The following is an 18437-nucleotide window of genomic DNA, read 5'->3' as shown; positions in this document are numbered from 1 at the left end:
TCCTATATATATGCAGGATTCATGTTTTCCCTAAATAGTGTTTCTCTTATAAAGTTAAGTCAAACTTCACAATAACAGAACCGTAGTTTGACAACAATTCCCATGAACCCTTGGTACACCAACATACAGGACGACGAATGATTGGCTGCGAGTTATTTCATCTAACCAATGAGGTTTGAGGATACTGCGGCGCTAGAATGACCTTTATTGGAGTGTAATGACCACCGGTCGCTGTGGCGGCTCCTTCAGCCGCTTCTTGCCCGTGTCCCTGTCATAACACAAGGCACGGATTTAATGATCATTTTCTCTAACCAGGTGGACCGGACAGTTGGCCACAATGGGAGCAAATGGAAGCACAACAAGAAACGTGTCATTCGGACTGGACGAAGACGAAAAGGTCACGGTAGTCGAAGGGGTTAAGGTAACGTTACATGTAACGCTAACGCTAGCTAAGTTAACGTTCTCTGTAAAAGTAGAAATTCAGAGCTAAACTCTTAACTAACGCTACTTTAAGTCAACTGTTAGCTAATAGTGGTCATATCTGTCTCAGGTGGACTGACAAGCTGACAGGTCCTGTGTCCTCAAACGAACCCCGTCGTCCTCCACTCTCTCTCCGCTAGAAGTAGTCACCGTTGCCCGCTGTGTGGACGGTTAGCTAAGCTAGTAGTAGTAGAGGTGGTGGGTATGATGACGTTACAGTGGGTACGAAGCCACGCTTCAGCACCTGATCTTCTCACAACATAGGAGACACGTTAGCTAGATTTGCTATGTCAGCATGAGTAAATGTAATTAACGTGATCGTTAATTCTAACTGTAATTACAGATGTTATAAAAACTAGTTTCACTTTCTTGAACGCACAATTTACAGTTCTCATCGGTTGACCTTCGCCCTGTGCTATAGAAGAATAAATTAATAATTTATCCATGCTTTGATTCATCTAACATCATTATTGTCTTCCTGTTGAGACTGATGTTACCTTAATGGTATAGCTGCACATCTGGATCTGGTAGGCAAGTCAGTGACCTGTTCTAAGATACGTCAGTAGACTGGATGATACTGCCACTGATCTGATATCCTTTAATCTGCTGCTTTCCAGGTTACCCCCTGAAAGACTTGTAAGTATGTGTTTATGTGCCTGTGTTTATTCCCACATTTCTGCGCAGCTCTCAGAGCATGTGCTACGGCGGATGAGGGAATCTCAGGGGTCTGACAGCGCCAAGCCACCACTGTCTTCGTTGGACAAACCACCAAGTATGTTCCAATAAAAGACCTTTACTTTCTTACAGAGCTCCCACTGGGAGACCCACTTTGCCCATATCTTTTTCAGATAGTCTGTGTCTGGAGTTGGTTCACTGTCTTGCTCAAAAATATTCTATTTGATTAAAAATAAAATACTGATATTGATGTTTATCCCATTGTATTTTCAGGTCAAAAACCAACAGGACCATCCACTACAGAAATACAAGAAGAACTGCGCAAAGAGTAGGTGGTCACAATGTCAAGCTCTGTTCTTAATATCCAGTCAGATTTGGAGAAGGACCTGCCATAACTTTGCATTTATTTTCCATAATGTTGGCTTACTTGAAATGTGGTATCTCGCTCTCCAATTCCAATTACTCATTGCAATTTTATTGTAGTAAATGGCAAATTCTGCAGATAATATGACCTTTATAACAACAACAACAATAATTATTATTATTATTATTTGATTTTTGATTAGCTTATTGAGTGTCATACCTATACAATCTAAAAAAACCCTAACTAGATAACGGGAACCAAGTCAAACAAATAAGAGATAAAATACACTTTAATCGATCAATCAGTCTTAATTATTTGTTTCAAAACTATGTGAACCTCATCAGTGTTTAAAATAATGTATCCTGGTTTGTGTTCTCCTTTTGTATTTGTATTGTGAGTTAAAACAAGAAACCATAGCCTGATTTAATTTTAATGTTACATTTTTACTTTATTCCACACTAAAGTTCATAAATGGCCATGCAAATGACAATAATTATCACTTTCCGGTATCAGTAAAAGTATTATGCTCTGTGACATTCCTGGAAAGCTTAATATGTATAGTTGTATGAAAAAGCTTGTTCACCTCTGGGCAAATTGAATATTTTGGATAAAATATTGGAACACAAACCAACAGACTACGGTTCAATTATTCGTTATACGTATTATATAAAAACCCTAATTTGTAATGTTTGTTTACTGAGGAGTTGTATTTCAATAAAAAAAAAAAAAAAAAAAAAAACAGAACTTGCCCAAGGGTACACAAACTTTTGCATACAATTATTCAGTATGTTTGGGATTTCGGGTCATATTTCCTTATGGAGGCTTCATATGCCAAAAGGTATACCAACCATTGGAATTGATCTGCAGAAGTCAATATGTGTCTAAATCTAGTGGAGAGCTCTGTGTGAACAACAACGTCCATATTTAGCAAACTTGTAGTGGATGCATAAAGGGACAAAGGGTATAACTTATCTTTCCCTACTTCAGCTTTGAGCGGCAACAGGCTCTGGTTCAGGAGCAGTTGGCCAGTCTGGCCCAGATGGAGAGAGAGACAGCAGCAACCACAGGTCTGGATGAGCTGACCCCTGCCCTTATGGTCGAGAAAGGGAAGGTCTTTGAAGAGCAAGAAAAGTCCAAAATACTTGTGAGTAAACAACATGGGGCCCACAGCAAGGGTCAGAGCTTTGTTTTCCACTGGTGGACTTAGTTGAACTTTACTGCACTCTGTATCCCACAAAGAATTGATTTTACGTCTTTATTTGCATTTCGTATAAATAGCAGATCACCAGTATTATTGGCATTCTTAAGAGTAGACTCAGTCAAATTGATCCAAATGGCTATTTTTACTTATGTTTTACTCACGTTCTTTTTCTCTTTCTGTTCATGTGTCTTCATTAGCAACAAGCGACCTATCCCCTTTACATCTGAGTTTTTGTAACAAAAACAGAATAAATATTCTCTACTTACCTCAACTTACCTCTTTACCAATTGCACTAAACCTCTGTTAGGAAGATTATATAAATACACAGAAAAGATATCATTCATCTTAGACGTCATTTCACTGCTGTCATCTGTTTTTTGCTGGTAAGAGCTAATGTCAGTGACTTGTTAGTGTCAAGTCTTGATTTGTTGAGTCCTTTACTTAAACTAAGAGATGGAACAAGCAAACATTTAAAATATTTCACACAAAAAAGATAAAGTTGCAAAATTGACGATACACATTTTCTACTATGTAGCAAGAGCAGAGTAGTAGGTTTAATTTCTTCTTATAATAATGTAATTCAACAGCCCCCTCTACTGGTAACAGTACTCTACTTTGGACTGAGCCACTGATGACTTGAATTATCTAAAAAACTGGACTATATAAACCAAAGATGTTTTAATTTTATATGAATGTTTCTAAAACAGCAGAGTGAAAGTGATTAGTATAGTCTACTTATCCTACACATGTTCAGTGCTTGTTAGCAACAATGCATTATGTTCAACATCACATTGTCCAACTTTTCAGTGATGACTCATGTAGCACAGCCTTGCCACAGTCTGTTTTCTCTCTGTTTCCACTCATTTAACCTTAAAATTATGTACCTGATTGTCAATATCACTACACCAAAGATTTGCCATTTTTTGCCATTTGCCAGTGAGACTATTCAATTTCCTTTTGTTTACAACTGTTATAATGACAAATGAGTCTTTGCACTTGAATAGATTATGTGAGTGGTGTGTAGCATACATGTGATGGTGGAGATATACACTGGCTTGAGTCTGTTAGATTAGTGAAAGCACCAATGATGCTTGTATCTTGTAAGGGAACAAGTATGATCATCTAGTTCAACAAGCTATATTGAAAAAGACAGTATTCATTAATAGATGAAAGCAGCACCATGCACAATGCTGTCCTCTATGAATATTAACCATCAAAGTCACAGGGTTTATATGTATTTCTGTAGTCAGATTAATCTTACCTGTATGTAAATGAATTGCTTGCAGTGATTGCTGTCTGCAAGTAGACTGCTCTTCTCTCCTCTGCCTCCTTTCAGTGTTTAACTGGAAGCTCTGCTTTCGCCTTTCAAATGTGCTTCATGACACATTCCTGTCAAATTCAGAATTCAGACTGATCATGAGTCAACCAACGGTACATTGTGTGGGAGTGAAAGAGAGGTGATAGCTAGTTAGTGTCTTTAGGATTTGATGGAAAATATTGAAATTACTGGCTGACTAAAGCTGACTCAAATGCTCGGCATGTACCAGTTTATGTTTATGTGATATATACTGTACATTGTATGTTTTACAATACATATGTGCACGGTTTACTTACCATACATACATACCGTGTGTGTGTGTGTGTGTGCGTGTGTGTGATAGTCTTGGCTCTCCCTATTCGTATTGATATATGTATATTGATAAGCATTGATGTGTTGCCGATTATAAATTAGCATTTCTCTTGTTGGAGTTTTTTTACACACTCTGCTCACTGTTGAATTTTAGCACATTGAACACAGTAGACTCACTTTGGTTTTCTCTCTGTCTCTTGCTCTGTCCAATTGATTTGTCCTGGACTGTCGGTGTACAAGCCAACTGTAATGAATACTGAATGAAGCCGCTAACTTAGCTTACACTGATATGGGCTCCAAACAATTAAAGATGTTGCATCAGTGAGAAACTGGACACTTTCTCGTCAAGGCCTTGTTTCCTACTTTCTGACATGACAGTAATCAGTATGGTGTGTGTGTGTGTGTGTGTGTGTGTGTGTGTGTGTGTGTGTGTGTGTGTGTGTGTGTGTAGAAGTAGTAGCCAGAAACCTTGCATTGAGTAGAAAATACACTCTAAGCCAGCTCTGTCACTAATGATGTAACCTTTTTCAATCCCTTTTTTTTTTTACAACACTGCATGCTCTAAAACAAAGCTTAATGTGGAGAGGTGCTGTAAAAGGGTTTTGCAGTGCAGAGATATTTCCTTTTTAAAAGATTTGAGCAAGCCTCACTTCTAAGCAATCAGACAAGGCCAAAGTCAGGGGTGTGAGCTCTTAGCTGTCAGTCGGTATGTAATGGTGCATCTGGTCTGCTGCTCATTTTGTACCAAGGCTGTTAGCTGTTGGAAAGCATTGCGATGGCTGGCTCACAGGCTAGCAAGCCCCCAGTTTCTGAGACAGTAAACATGATTACGATGTACAAGGAAGGACTGGGCAGATTGTGACAGAGAAGGGAGAGGAAGGGAAGAGAGGAGAGGAGTGGCTTGCTTTCAAGTCTCGTGCTAGCTTGATATCCAGAGCTTACATGCTGTAGTGAAAAGAAAGAAAAGGGAAGATTTCTGCTGCTTTCTGGTGAAGAAAATGTATTACAATAGTCTGAAGAGGGCAACATTTGCAGTTTCTGAAAGTTTGTGATCCCACCCTCCACCATAATTGCCTCTTCTTCTCACCTTTTGCAATGTCTTACCTGTCCTACTTGTTCAGTCTCACCTCTGACTCTCACTTTTTTCTGCTCAGCTGTCTAACACATTCATTGTTCCCCTGCTAGATTTCTTCATTGTCTAAGATATCAGACATACTTAACAAATTAGGAAAGAGCCTAAACTTAGCAGAATTCCCTAGGAATATTAAATAAAAGATGTTTGGTTTATTTATTGCATTGCATTTATTGCATTCATCACTATCAAATCTCTCTGCTAAGCAGGTGGGCTTCCCCTTTCCCTTTTCTTCTTGTTGTCATTGACCACATATCCATCGGCAACAACACAGCTGGAGGCTTACAGGGAAAAAGAGTCTCTTCACCCCCTCTCCTTCTCCATTCCACCTAAAAATGCTCCACTTTGAGTAGTTTGGGAGCTGCCTTATATCCCGAAGAGAAGGCAAACACACACACACACATAGACACATTCACATGCACACTGCTGTAACACACACTATTACATTACACAAACACATATACAGTGAACACACCCTAGTCTATTCCCCCGCCGTACACTCCTGGCTTCCCAGCATGCAGGCTGTGTGTTGGGGTGAGGAGGAGGTGACAGAGTTGTGGTGGCAACACCTGTCAGAGAGCTGAGCTGTTCCCCACTCTGCCTCAGGCTGCCTGTCACAAACACTCACATTAGCCATTTTCTTTCCTATCTCAGCGCCAACTGCCACCTCTGGGACTAGTTGTGTGTGTGTGTGTGTGTATCTGTGCTTGTGCATACATGTGCACAAAACTGGCACTGTGTCAGTTTACATTGAAGGAATGTGTGTGTGTGTGTGTGTTGTTGGAGAATATCCACTTGCTTGGTTCATTCATAGTTTAGTCAGCATTGTATTTTCTTATCTTTTATGGAAAATTTGTAAGCTTCTTTAAACTGGTGGTGGCATTATTTTTAAATTAAACTCTGTTCCCTTGTGTAGCACTTGACTGAATACCTTCTAATATATACTGTGTTTTTTATGTAGTCTGTGAATGCCTACCTGTAGCTCACTGAAGCCCAGCACTGAGTGGCAGTAATGCACCATTACCCTTCACAGAGGTGTCGTTTAGGAAGTCAGAGGAGTGATTTTTGATATTGCATGGTAACTGGCCAAGAGTGGATGTCAGTGGGGATAAAATGCTTTTCAACCTCTTTTATATTTCTGTCATTCTTGCCACACTATTTGTTGCTAAAGGAGAAGCTGTGTAATTTCAGTTAAGAGAAAGTGAAATCAAGATGAAGTTCTGAATAACATGGCTATGTGTAATGCTAATAGTAGCCAACTAATCCTACACTTTTGCTCCACTTCTTTTAAGCAAAGATTCCCTAAAGTTTTAAGACTTGAATAGAAGATTATGAGAAGCTACATACCAGGAAATGTGAAAACCTGTGTCCCACACAATATTTTTATTTTGTACATTATTTGTTTACTTCTGCTTCGTAGTCATTTTGTCACTGTACCATCCATCTCCCCCCATCTACAAGGGAAAAAGTGTACTGTATACAACTTGGCTTTTTTGACATATCATCCTACCTTGTATGAGACTATAATTAGACTTTAACAGTTACACCTTGTGTGAAGACACAGAAGAGACAAGTTACATTAACACCTAGTCTCTTCTCTTCTCCTTTCTTTCATTAGCACCTCCTGTGTGTATTTTCTTCCCCCGACTATTCTCTCTGCCTCAGAGGTGTCATTCGTGCTGCAAATACAATGCTATTAGTATGCACAGGCATTCAGTGCTGAGCAACTCACACACACAAACACACACACACACACACACACAGAAAATAACAAGCGTCTATTTTAAGCTATTAAATTTCAGAAGCTTCCTAGGTGGGTGAGAAGAATCGACTTTACCACCTGTGTGGGGGTTGCGGGTGAATGTTTGTAACCTGTCAGTTGATTTGCTCGTAGCCGTGTATACTAAAATCTAGCTTTCATCTGCTGTCTCCAAAAGATTTAGTTCATTTTAGTAGAAATTAACAGGTTGCTGTTCATAAATTAAAATGACAAAATTAGACAGAACCAGATCATTAAAAAGACAAAAAACACTGTAAATATAAACATCTCACAAACAAAGAAACTCTTTAAATCAGGACAAATTGCCTGATTCACCATTGCAGCCATGTGTATATTTGTGCATTTTGAGAATTTATAGTATCATTGTCCAAACTGAAAATATCTTATTGAAATTTTGAATTATAGTAAATACTTTTTGTAAGTTGTTACATACATCTTTGGATTTGAATTCCAGTCATCCTTGTTTCACCCTGACGTTTACTGATCCTGAGGGCAATTCTAAATCAATTTCAGTGGGGAAAATAGCTTCTTGTGTCACGCTGCCTTGCTCCTGGGTCTCTACAGTCTATTCAGAATTGACAAAGACGTTTTGTTGATTTGCAGTAACTTAGGGTTACACATTTCTAACAGGGATATCATGTTGATGCTGACTTTCAGTCTGCCATATTTTTCCAATGATCAAAAATTCACACGGTGCAAATTAGACAAAAAGCCAAAACAGATTTGCTAAGACTTGGTTGTAATGAAGCCAGTCTGTGAAGAATAGCTGTTAGAAGAAATTGTCATCTTTTATCTAACTGCAAATAATGATATTTTGATGTGAGAATTAGGGTGTTATACAGTTGGAGCTGAAATGTGAGATGAGAAGTGATGGGTCCATTTGGTCACTCCTGATGTCTCTGTTTTCTCACGTCTCCTCTTTCCTTTTAACACCAGAGACAAATTGTTGTGTAACTACCTAAACAGCATAATGGGGTAATTCTGTTTTATCTCGTGTACACTGATGAATATAGTCACAAGCTACACTTATTTAGTCTAAATTGGAAGCAATGTATCGCACTTCTCTTTATGTTATGAAAGGTTCCAGACACTATTCTTTAGTTTGGGATGATCAGACTCACTCTGCTCTATTTTCCCCGACAATATTTTTTTACCACATGACAGCTTTTGTAATATGTAGTAATAAATATTACCACATATTGTGGCTAGCCCCTACCAAAATTATTGGTGAAGGGGTGATAGGAAAACACAGTGTAACCCTATAAATAGACAGTAGATGGCGTTGTTGAAACATATTCAAGATTTAACAAACAAGAAGGTTGTGTATGTACCACATAGCAACACATGCATCTCACTACTAAGTTCTTCCAGCCTTCATTCCACCTCCTCTGTGTGTCATCTTTCTGGCTTTGTCTCTTTAACGCCTCAGTCCCTGTTCTTTGGGTGTGGGTGAGGACTCGGAGTAAATCATTTGACACTGTCCAAAGAATGTTAATGAAAACCAGAGTGAAAAGCCCCACATTCATTAAAGTTCAACCTGAAATGACAGATGATGCCACATTTTAAATAATTTCCCTGCTGCTTAGAAACAACAAACAAACAAACAAACAGGCAGTTAACGTGACAAGTGGAAAAATGTTGACATTTGTTTACAATTACTGACTAATTCTCTGCTATCATACTATGAACTGTTGTTTCAGTTGATTCCCATACTTTTACAGTTTCTTTAACTGTTTTGTTTTTAGTTGTACCCCTTATCACCATGATTACTTATAGTGTTGGCAATCCTAGATATTATTTCATCTGTGGCAGATCACCTTAAGACTTATGGCTTGATGGTAAATACAGTATTCCTGCTTTGCAACCTACCTCCTCACTGAACTGAGCTCCGATCAGATCATCTCAGCTGCTTTGAGTGTTTGTTCTGTAGCAGCAGATGGCTATGTTTGTTCAGCTGTATTCACTGATCCCAAAATAATCTCTGGGTGTTTTTTTCCCCACTTGACCCAAGATGACGATGTACATATATCTAAAATCAGAACCACGAACATACTTGTTGAGTAGATTACCAGAAAATACAAAGGAAGCTGCAGAAATACCACAAAGAGGTGGTCAACATTTTAAATAGTAGTCTGTTGTGTGTTTGGTAACCATCTTCTATTGTTACTGGATGCACTTGCGGGTATTCACAAGATCAGTTAAAAAACAACAGAAATAGAAAACTGGATTTTATGGAAGGACCTGGGTCGGCCCTAATGTACACATATTTAACATATTTATTTTATGCTTAGTCTACAAGCTCTCTTTTCTCCTTGATTTACCTGGGAGTGAGAACAAAAGAGTCATTGTTATCAATATATGATTGCAGGTGCTGACTCAGAAAGCAAGCACTGGGCCAGAGAGCTTAGAGGAAGCGAAACATGATCACAGACATACTATAGGAACTGAAAGAAACTTGGAGCATTGTATAGAAATAGCTTTGACTAACAAGTTCTGATGGTTAGTCAAAGACAGAGGCTAAAGAAGGGGAAGAGATGGAGAAGAAAATTGAAGTAAGAATTGAGAGGAAAGGGAGAGAGGAGAAAGACAGTCAACAAAGATAAATTGCTTAAACATTACGTTTATGTTGAAACCGAGTGCGGGAATATTAGCCTTCACCATAGGGATGTCTTCTGAGTCTGCAAGTGTGCACATACTGTATGCAAACACACCTATGTGTCTTACTCGAAGACACTGACTATGTAAAGTACAACAGCAGTTCAGACACACACATTTGCACGCACCTCAACCTCAATTTTTATCAGCTAGTGTAATCACAGACTTGACATCTTTTCTGCATGTTAAAGCTGCTAAGCCCCTTGTGCACTCACTCATGCACACACGTGTACAGTACTCCCCTATCATCTCGAGCGATGGTAATTGCTGACGAGCAGAGTGCTCACTGGCAGAGGAGATTTTGATCGGTGCAGTGCAGGGGAGGAGTGCCTTGCACAAATTGGTTCAAAGGACAAATGTGTAGGAGTGGAATACCTCTCCCATCAGAGAGACAGACAAGACAAGATGTAATGAGACAGCTGAACACCACTTTGTATAGGGGGTGAAGTAATGTTTCCCTGATGCCCACTGTCATACAGAAAAATAATGGTTTATGTATGTCAAAATTAAACCTGGAAGCCTGTGAAACACCCTTTTACTGTTGCCCAGTACATGTTGGAAGACTCAACCATAATCCAAACTGTGTTTTTCCAAAGCTGTCGATTAAGAAAAGTCCAGTGTCAGGTGCAGCCAAGCGAAAGTGTACGGGACATGATCAGGATCCAATTCTACCAAACTGTTCCTGTCTGTAGTTGATCATATTTCTGCAAGGCACAGAAAGTGTTCTGAAACTGAGTAGTAGAGAAGTTATGTCCCTGGACTTGAAAAGTAAAACTTTGCGAAACATATTAGCAGTTAGTGCAAATGAGAAGAGAAGACAGACAGTGCCTATGGTTATTGTTTCTCGTTCTCATCTCTCTTCCTCGTCTTCGTCTCTGTAACAGCCTGTGATGGAAAAGTAGACTGATGATGAAGTGTTAATTAATTTAACCTTCGCTTCAAATGTGAGGAAAACACATATTTAATGAGCAGACAGCTAAAGTAACCAATTCATGCCTCTACTATTTGAGTTTGGGTTCATGTGTGTGTTTTTTTTTTTTTTTTAGGTGTGTGCTGTGCATCACCTACAGGTGTTAGTGTGATGACTCATGCATATGTATTTGAACCTCTGTCAAGGCTGTGTATTTGGAGTGTGTGTGTGTGTTAATAACTCTCTATTACTGATGCAGAGACCTGGAAAAGACTAGCCTGTCGGAGTACTGCTGGCAGAAAAGTAAGCAACAGCTAATGGTTTAGATGGAAAGCTTTACCGCATTAAATAGAGATACAAAATTACGAGTGATGTAAAACAGTCAAGTGTCTTTTTACATTTACACTTTAGTCTGAAGTGGCCCAAATCTGATCTTCTTACCCCCAAGTGACTCAGATCTTTTTCTTTTTCTCACAGAAGTGCAAACAAACTAAACTTTTTCCATATGACGTGAGCCACTTTTGTGTGTGAACCCACTCTGACACTGTAAGCGTTGTCAGTACAGTCAGATCAGAATTCACGTGTCACCAATGATGACAACTTGTATCATGGAACCTCACCTCTTGCAAAATAAAGTTGAACTAGAGAAAATCACCTGAAATACTAAATTCACCATTAATTGCTTCTTGAGTAGTTGTTAATATTATTGTGATATGAAGAACAAAGAACAAATAATATATATGTGGTCAATACAAATTTGCCTTTAACTTATACACAAGCTATAACAGGTAGCTTCCTGATGTTAGCTGCTCACTGAATAAACAAATCAATAATGGGTAACGGCTTTCCCTGCATCTGTGTAATAAATATACTGTCTCACTGTCTATGAAAAACAAAAACAAGAATTTATTGTGTCAGCTATCAAAGCTTAGCTCTAGCTGTTTCTGTACCATTTAAAAAATGGTACAGTAACATGCTAGAGATGATTGATTGCCATTGCTGTGTGTTGTGTGCAGCTCCCTGTGGATCGTTCAGTTTGCCTTTGAGGGCAAATCCACACAAACACTTCAGAGTTGTAGCCAAGCATCAGCATCGACCAAACAAGAGCTGGGGTGAAAGCACTCTGCTGTAGTACCAGTGGCATTTATTACTGGCACACATGATGAATGTGCTTACTTTACTTATTCCAATAGCGATATGACAGGAAGAAAGCTGTCATTAAATGATCCTTTATTTTCTCCTCTCAGTCTGTATTTGTCTTTGTCTCTCTCTTTCTAATTAAAAAGCCAAAGCAGAACTTTAACTGCAATTCTTCAGTTTAATCTTCTCTTTAACCTTCTTTCTGCATTTCTCTCTCTTACTACTGACTCCTATAGAAAACCACACCAAAATCTTTGCTCCCCGTACACATAGATTTATTTAAATGTACATTTGCATAATTCAGTATTTACATAAGTGATTTCAAAGGAAGCGTTTCTCGCCATGTGAGATGGTATTGGAGACCAAAAGGTTTCATCCTGTCACATGCACACATAGTGTTAATGTCACATAATTTATTTTTATTCTTTTACTTTAACACAGACATAGACACATCCATCCCACACTAACACACAAGCACACACTGTGTTGTTGGACTGCTGAGGATTCAAGTCTAAATCAAGCATGAAGCATTGCCAAGATGGCGCATCTGGTGACCCTCATGGTACAACCATAGTAAACATGATTCAGCTAAGCATAGATAATCAAATGTATTGAGTGAAAAAGTCACTGTAAAATCGGTATGCGTTTTTTTTTTTCATCATCATTAGTTTCGATGTGTGGGGATATTATTTCTTCTATAAAACAGATTTGTACAAGCAGGAATATTCTGGTTCTGGTGAATGTCTAAACTGTTGCTCCCATTTGTCCTAATTATGCAGTCTGTTATTTGAATTATTTAAAGAGAGGAAGTTCAGTCCATTTCTACCAGTGAGCTCCAATCACCCTTTATGATGTTGCTCCTGTATAGATTTTCATTCAGGATGAAACTGATGTGTCTGATGCTTGATTAGAAGTAGTTGGATCCACCATGTCGGAAATTAAAAGCAAGGGTGCTCTCAATTGTTCACGTTAAGATGGACAAAAATAGTTGTGGAGATTGGAAAAAAGAGAGCCTGAGAGACAAGTGGGTGTGAATCTCAGATTGCCAATTTCAGGAAGTTATAGCTCAACAACTCAGTTGTTTAGGACTGACAATTAACTTAACAGTGTAGCAGCTTTATCTCAGTAAAAATATATATATGGCTGACTATAGTCTACCTGGAATACTTCTCTGGCTGTGTTTTTGCCATCTCATTTGATCCAGGCTCTTAATGTGAAGGCAGAGGCTGTCTGCTAATCACCAGGGAGCTCAGACACACAAAAAAATTTATTGATGCACCTGAAATGCCATTGTCCGCTATGGCCCATGCACTGCACAAAACAGCTTGGGTGTGTGTTTATCTGCATCTGTATCACAACAAGCCCCTACACCTCTCTACTAAAGTCTGTCATCTATGGAAATGGGACCGCCACACTACTGTGAGCACTCTGTGGGAGGCCACTCACACAAACACACACAAACGGTCAAACTCAAACACATATTCAGTTTAGGGCCGGCCACAGAGGAGCAGGGAGGTTAAACAGATGGCATCAGCTGTATCCGTTACACAGATTACCCAACACACACACACACACACACACACACACACACACACACACACACACACACACATGCATGCGTTCTGCAGCAACTGGCTTTGTGAGTCCACCTCATTTAACTGAATGGTGTTTTTATGAGGCATGGCAACATTAAAGCCACCCACTGCTCTAATCTATCCCTTTCTGTTCTGTGTCTAATGCCGGACTTGGGAGCACTTGGTTTGAGTAGGAAAGGCCAGACACACCCAAATGTGGTGTCCTGTTTGTCCGGGTTTATAATTATATGGATTTGGTGATAGATATTTTGTTACATACCGTAGTCTACCATGTTCTGTCATAAGATTTGATTTCTATACATGTAAAGGTCTATAAAATACATAAAAACAGAAAGTAACCTGATACTGTAGTCCTTAGTATTTCTATGAGCTGTGGGCAATAAGCACACAGTTATCTAACACAAATGCCTTTGAAATACCAAATGTACAAGTTCTAAAAGAACACTTATAGTGTAACTAAAGATGCTCCTAACAGTGGTTAGACGACAGACATTTGTTGTTAGCCCTTATTCATAGACACAGTCAAGCACTGAACAAGAGTGACTGCACACATTTTAGCCCAAGAAAATGTAGTGATTAAAGAATACACACACCTTTCATTAGCTTAGCAAACTACTAAGTTACTCTGTCACAGATTATGTTAGGACATATTGGATGCATTATGTTACCGTTGGAGACTAAAATTAGGTTTCATCCAATGCAACATTAGACATCTGGAAGTTAGATTTTTAACTAACAAGTGCTACTCATTCTGCCTAACTTGTACATAATGATGTTGATTACTTTGTGACTCACTGTACTAACCTTGTCACTGTCCACCAATTTGTTTTTCCTTTCCTTTCCTTTCCTTTCCTTTCCTTTCCTTTCCTTTCCTTTCCTTTCCTTTCCTTTCAGTCTCTGTGCCTCTTTGTCTCTATCACCATGTCCTTTAACCACTTGCCGTCTTCATTCCTTCTGTTGCCTCACTAACCAATGTTCCTTCTCTCTCTCCTAGCCAGCAGATTTGGATGCCTGGGTAAGCAACACCACCATTGCTGATCCCTCGTCTTTTTTAACCAAGGTTTTTTTTTTTGCTCTATCTCTCTGCCTCTTCTCTCACTCTCTCTCTTCTCTATTCAAATGTCATGTTTTCATTGTGCATTAAAGCGAGGCTGTGAGTGTGCTGCCACCACCATTCCACACAACAACACTTTGGGAGGTATTCAGCTAGAAAATTACACATCATCTGTGCTACTGGTAGAGGTGATTTTACACACACACACACACACACACACACACACACAGTTCTTCAGCATCAAACAGCCGCTGTAGAAAGAAAAAGTTCAGTGACCACAATATGGGGATTTACAAACGTGCTCTTTGGGGATGCATGTTCCTACTAAGTTAGGATCAGACTAGATTGGATTACACTATATTTAAACTCAGTCTTTCTCTATGTGTGTGTGTCTGCATGCCTGTATCCACCATATCAACTGAGAGCACAGAAGATCTGCCATACAAGATGATGTTACTCCATCTGATCTTTATCACACCCACTAATGCACAATTCGGGTACAGCTATCTGTCAACATTAAACCATGACACAGTATGTGTGTATGTGTTTGTATGTTTGTGATACACACTTTCTGAGTTTCAGTGCTACATAAACCCCTGCTCCATTGCTGCTTCACTCCCAGCCAGTTTCATTGTGTTCATGCACCATATCATGTTCATATTGCTGCAGCACAGCTTCACTCATTAGCCTTATTGGTAGGAAACAGTATTTGTTGACGAGTGCGATGATTGATTGTTACTCAGTACGGACTCTAAACTGTGTGTTCTGAATAGAAGAAATCCATCCTGTTCATGTTACTTATCCTATTATGCATTTCAGCCTCCATGCACTGTGTGATTCAGATTGTACAGCTGTTGAAGTTCTTTGATCTGCTGTATGCTCTCCACAGCATGACCAAACTTCTGACAGATGTAAACATCCTAAACCAAGCCGCAAGGTTTTTTTTTATAGTAGTAGTTTAATTCAGCCCTTGGCCGTCCAATTCAGATTGACTTAACAGTTTGACTGTTAAAACGAGAAATTTCCTAATTTTAATGCACCATACTTTTATCGCTAAATACGTCATTCAGTGACTGTCCCTGTGAAAACTAAAAACTAATGCTGTGATTGTATGATGGAGTGAGTGAAAACACTGAGCTGCATGGTGAAAAATCAGTGTAGTGTAATGTACTTGTCACTCAGGCCCTGACAGTCCTTGCTATCGCTAATAGTGGATGCTCATTTGTTTTCAACATCCTTCTCTGTTACTTTCTTTTTTTGCAGCTCAGTTTCAACTCTTCATTGCTGTTTTTCTGCCTGTTTATATTATTTCAGTTACTATTGATGATAAAAGAAATTCAATTTTATGAAAATTGAAAATGTTATTATATTAACACACATGTGGAGCCTTATGTTGTTATAAATAGGGCAGCAATGCTCACAAGCATCTACTAGTTTCTATTAGGCATCCCTTCTATATGTACATTACTGACTACAAGCTGAACTGGCAACTTGTTTTCTCAGTAAATCTTTTTGACATCTGCCTCCTGTCTTCCCTTGCTTGCACGCTGCTATGCCATGGCCCAATCTATGGGTCTTCCACCTTGCTGCCTGTCAAAGCTTGGCTCAGTGGACATATTAAAGCGTTTCACCTCATCCTAATGCCATCATCGCCATGTCAACCCCACCTGCTGCTGTTCCAGTCGCATGTCACCTGAGTTGTTTTGTAAGTCCTGTTACATTAGATGGGCCCACCGTTAAATATATATTTTGTTGTCTTTTACTTTGTGGTGTAGATGAGATGTCAAATTATATATTGATAAAATATTAGAAGAATGTGGTAACATATGAATTATGTGGATAATGTTCATTTGAAAACTAACTATTTGATGTTACATCAACATACTGTAGTTGCTGAGAATATAGCCCCATCATAGATTCCCAAATTATCTGTGCTGACAGTATGTTGATAGAGGAAAGTTTTTATGTTTTGCTCACTGCTGCAGAAAAATGTGGTGTCCCCTTTTCCTTTCACAACAATGGTCTGTAATATACACAGTGGAATTATCAGCTTTAGTAAATTGTGTGTTGGCATCATGATGACACAATTTTGGAAAGAGTTTCTGTAACTGCTAAGGCAATGAGTACCTCTCAGTAGAATACCATACTGTATCAACAGAAAACTAAGTTTTGTCTTTAGACATTTTTTACTTTACCAGAAGCCACTGCATGTGTAGTCATAGTGTGTGCCTCTGTTGGTCAGTAAAAAAACTGACTGGTTGCTTTTTTTCTTCTCCCCTCAGCATTTACTCTACTGTACCTCTGGCTGGTGTTTCATGTGTGCAGAAGGCTCATCTGCAAAAGAAATTAATGTGTTGTGTTAGTCCATTACCTTTAGTATGTTACACTACCTGGATTCATTAATTCTCCTTATCCCCAAAGCAGTCCAAATTGAGTTTTACACTCAATCGTACAATTCTTAAGAATTAAATATTTTTGAATTTATTTTTTGCCTTCTTTTGTTTTCTGCTTTTTCTTCAGGCCAAACAACTGGAGAGGAAGGAGAAGGAACTGGCCAGTATCTCGAGCTTTTACAAAGAACAACTTGAAATACTGGAGCAAAAGGTAAGGACAAATTGTCCATGCATGCCATTATGAGTAAATAGCCACAACTCATCTGAAAGGCTTCATGCATAAACATGTTTCTTCAAGCGCGTTCATTACTTCCATTGCTTTAATTGTGTTTCAACTTAAAAAAAACACAGACTTTAAAAAGTGAGGCCATGCTGTGTGAAATCATAGAAGAGCTGACATTTTCTTACAGTATCTAATGAGATGTGTTTTTTGTTTTTTTGTTTCTTCAGCTTTTTTTTTTCTTCTTTTTGTGGGGGCTTAGTGAGTGATATAATTGTTCTTTAAAATTTTGACATGTTTAACAGGAGACCACACTAATGAGATAAAACATCTAGCAGGCTTTCACCAAAAATAAGTCTTCACACATCAGGAAACTCAAAAAGAGTCTGAAAGTGAGGTATTACTGTCCTTGGAAAGTAAAATCTTGTAGAGACACGAAACACTCTTCTCTATCTTGAAAATGTCAAGCCCACATACCGGTGTCAAAATGTAAATGTAAATTAATTGAACATTTCAGCAGACAGATGAGAGTCACGACTCGCTGTTGATGGACCAGCACTCAAGAGAGTTTTCACAGTACTGTCTCTCTCGGAGAGCTTCAGCTGTAATCAAATGTACTGTGCTTTCCTCATTACTATGTCCTTTTGCCAACAAGCCAGTGGTCTTTTCACAAAATAGAAAAAAATAAAGGCAGTTTGTTGGGTGCTTTTAAGAAATTATGACCTACGTTCTCTCTACCTGAGCACTAATGCGCCGTTGTTATTTTGCACCCTGTAAAAGCCACAAACACTGTGGTTTGATAAATGTTGCTAGCTTTTTACATAGTAAACTCTGGCAGATATATTAAAAGACTTTCTGAAAGCATGGTGGTAGTGGTGTATTATTTTAAGACAGGGCAAAATCTGCTTTATGGTCTTAGCAAATGACAGAGGCTAGAAGAGAGCACAAGAGGCATGAGAGCGTGAAAAGCTACAGGTAGACACACATACACTCTCGCACCCTGCCTTCCTCACCCTTGTCTCTCTCCTCACATACAGCTCCTCCTCTAGTATTCAGTAGATACTCTCTGGGACTTGACTCCCACTCTACCCTTCTCCCTGTTTCTCCCTTCCTCTGGCTGGGCCCATCAGGCAGACAGGGGACCTTATCTAGTCCCTGGCACTCGCCTCCTTTAGGCCTCTGTGAAAACCTTTTACATAGCCAAGTTA

At 39.0% G+C, this 18437-nt stretch overlaps 1 protein-coding gene across 3 annotated transcripts in view; it reads left to right on the top strand.

The window, feature by feature from the left end:
- Positions 1-193: 193 nt before the first annotated feature.
- LOC113154749 (MICOS complex subunit mic25a-like) overlaps positions 194-18437 on the top strand; it is a 48202-nt gene continuing 29958 nt past the window's right edge. For 2 of the 3 annotated variants that reach the window (XM_026349109.1, XM_026349107.1), the window contains exons 1-5: positions 194-421; positions 1165-1252; positions 1429-1483; positions 2507-2663; positions 17137-17220. In XM_026349109.1, the coding sequence (XP_026204894.1) occupies positions 338-421; positions 1165-1252; positions 1429-1483; positions 2507-2663; positions 17137-17220 (468 nt within the window). In that variant the 5' untranslated portion in view covers positions 194-337. Of the gene's footprint in view, positions 422-1164; positions 1253-1428; positions 1484-2506; positions 2664-14556; positions 14623-14708; positions 14805-16215; positions 16273-17136; positions 17221-18437 lie in introns of those variants that run through there. The other variant, XM_026349108.1, reaches the window with a different exon arrangement.

The sequence above is a fragment of the Anabas testudineus genome, chromosome 5, assembly GCF_900324465.2.
Source record: "Anabas testudineus chromosome 5, fAnaTes1.2, whole genome shotgun sequence".
In the NCBI taxonomy this organism is placed as follows: Eukaryota; Metazoa; Chordata; class Actinopteri; order Anabantiformes; family Anabantidae; genus Anabas; species Anabas testudineus.
Note: the sequence above shows the minus strand (reverse complement) of the source record. Positions and strands in the feature narration are given on the sequence as shown.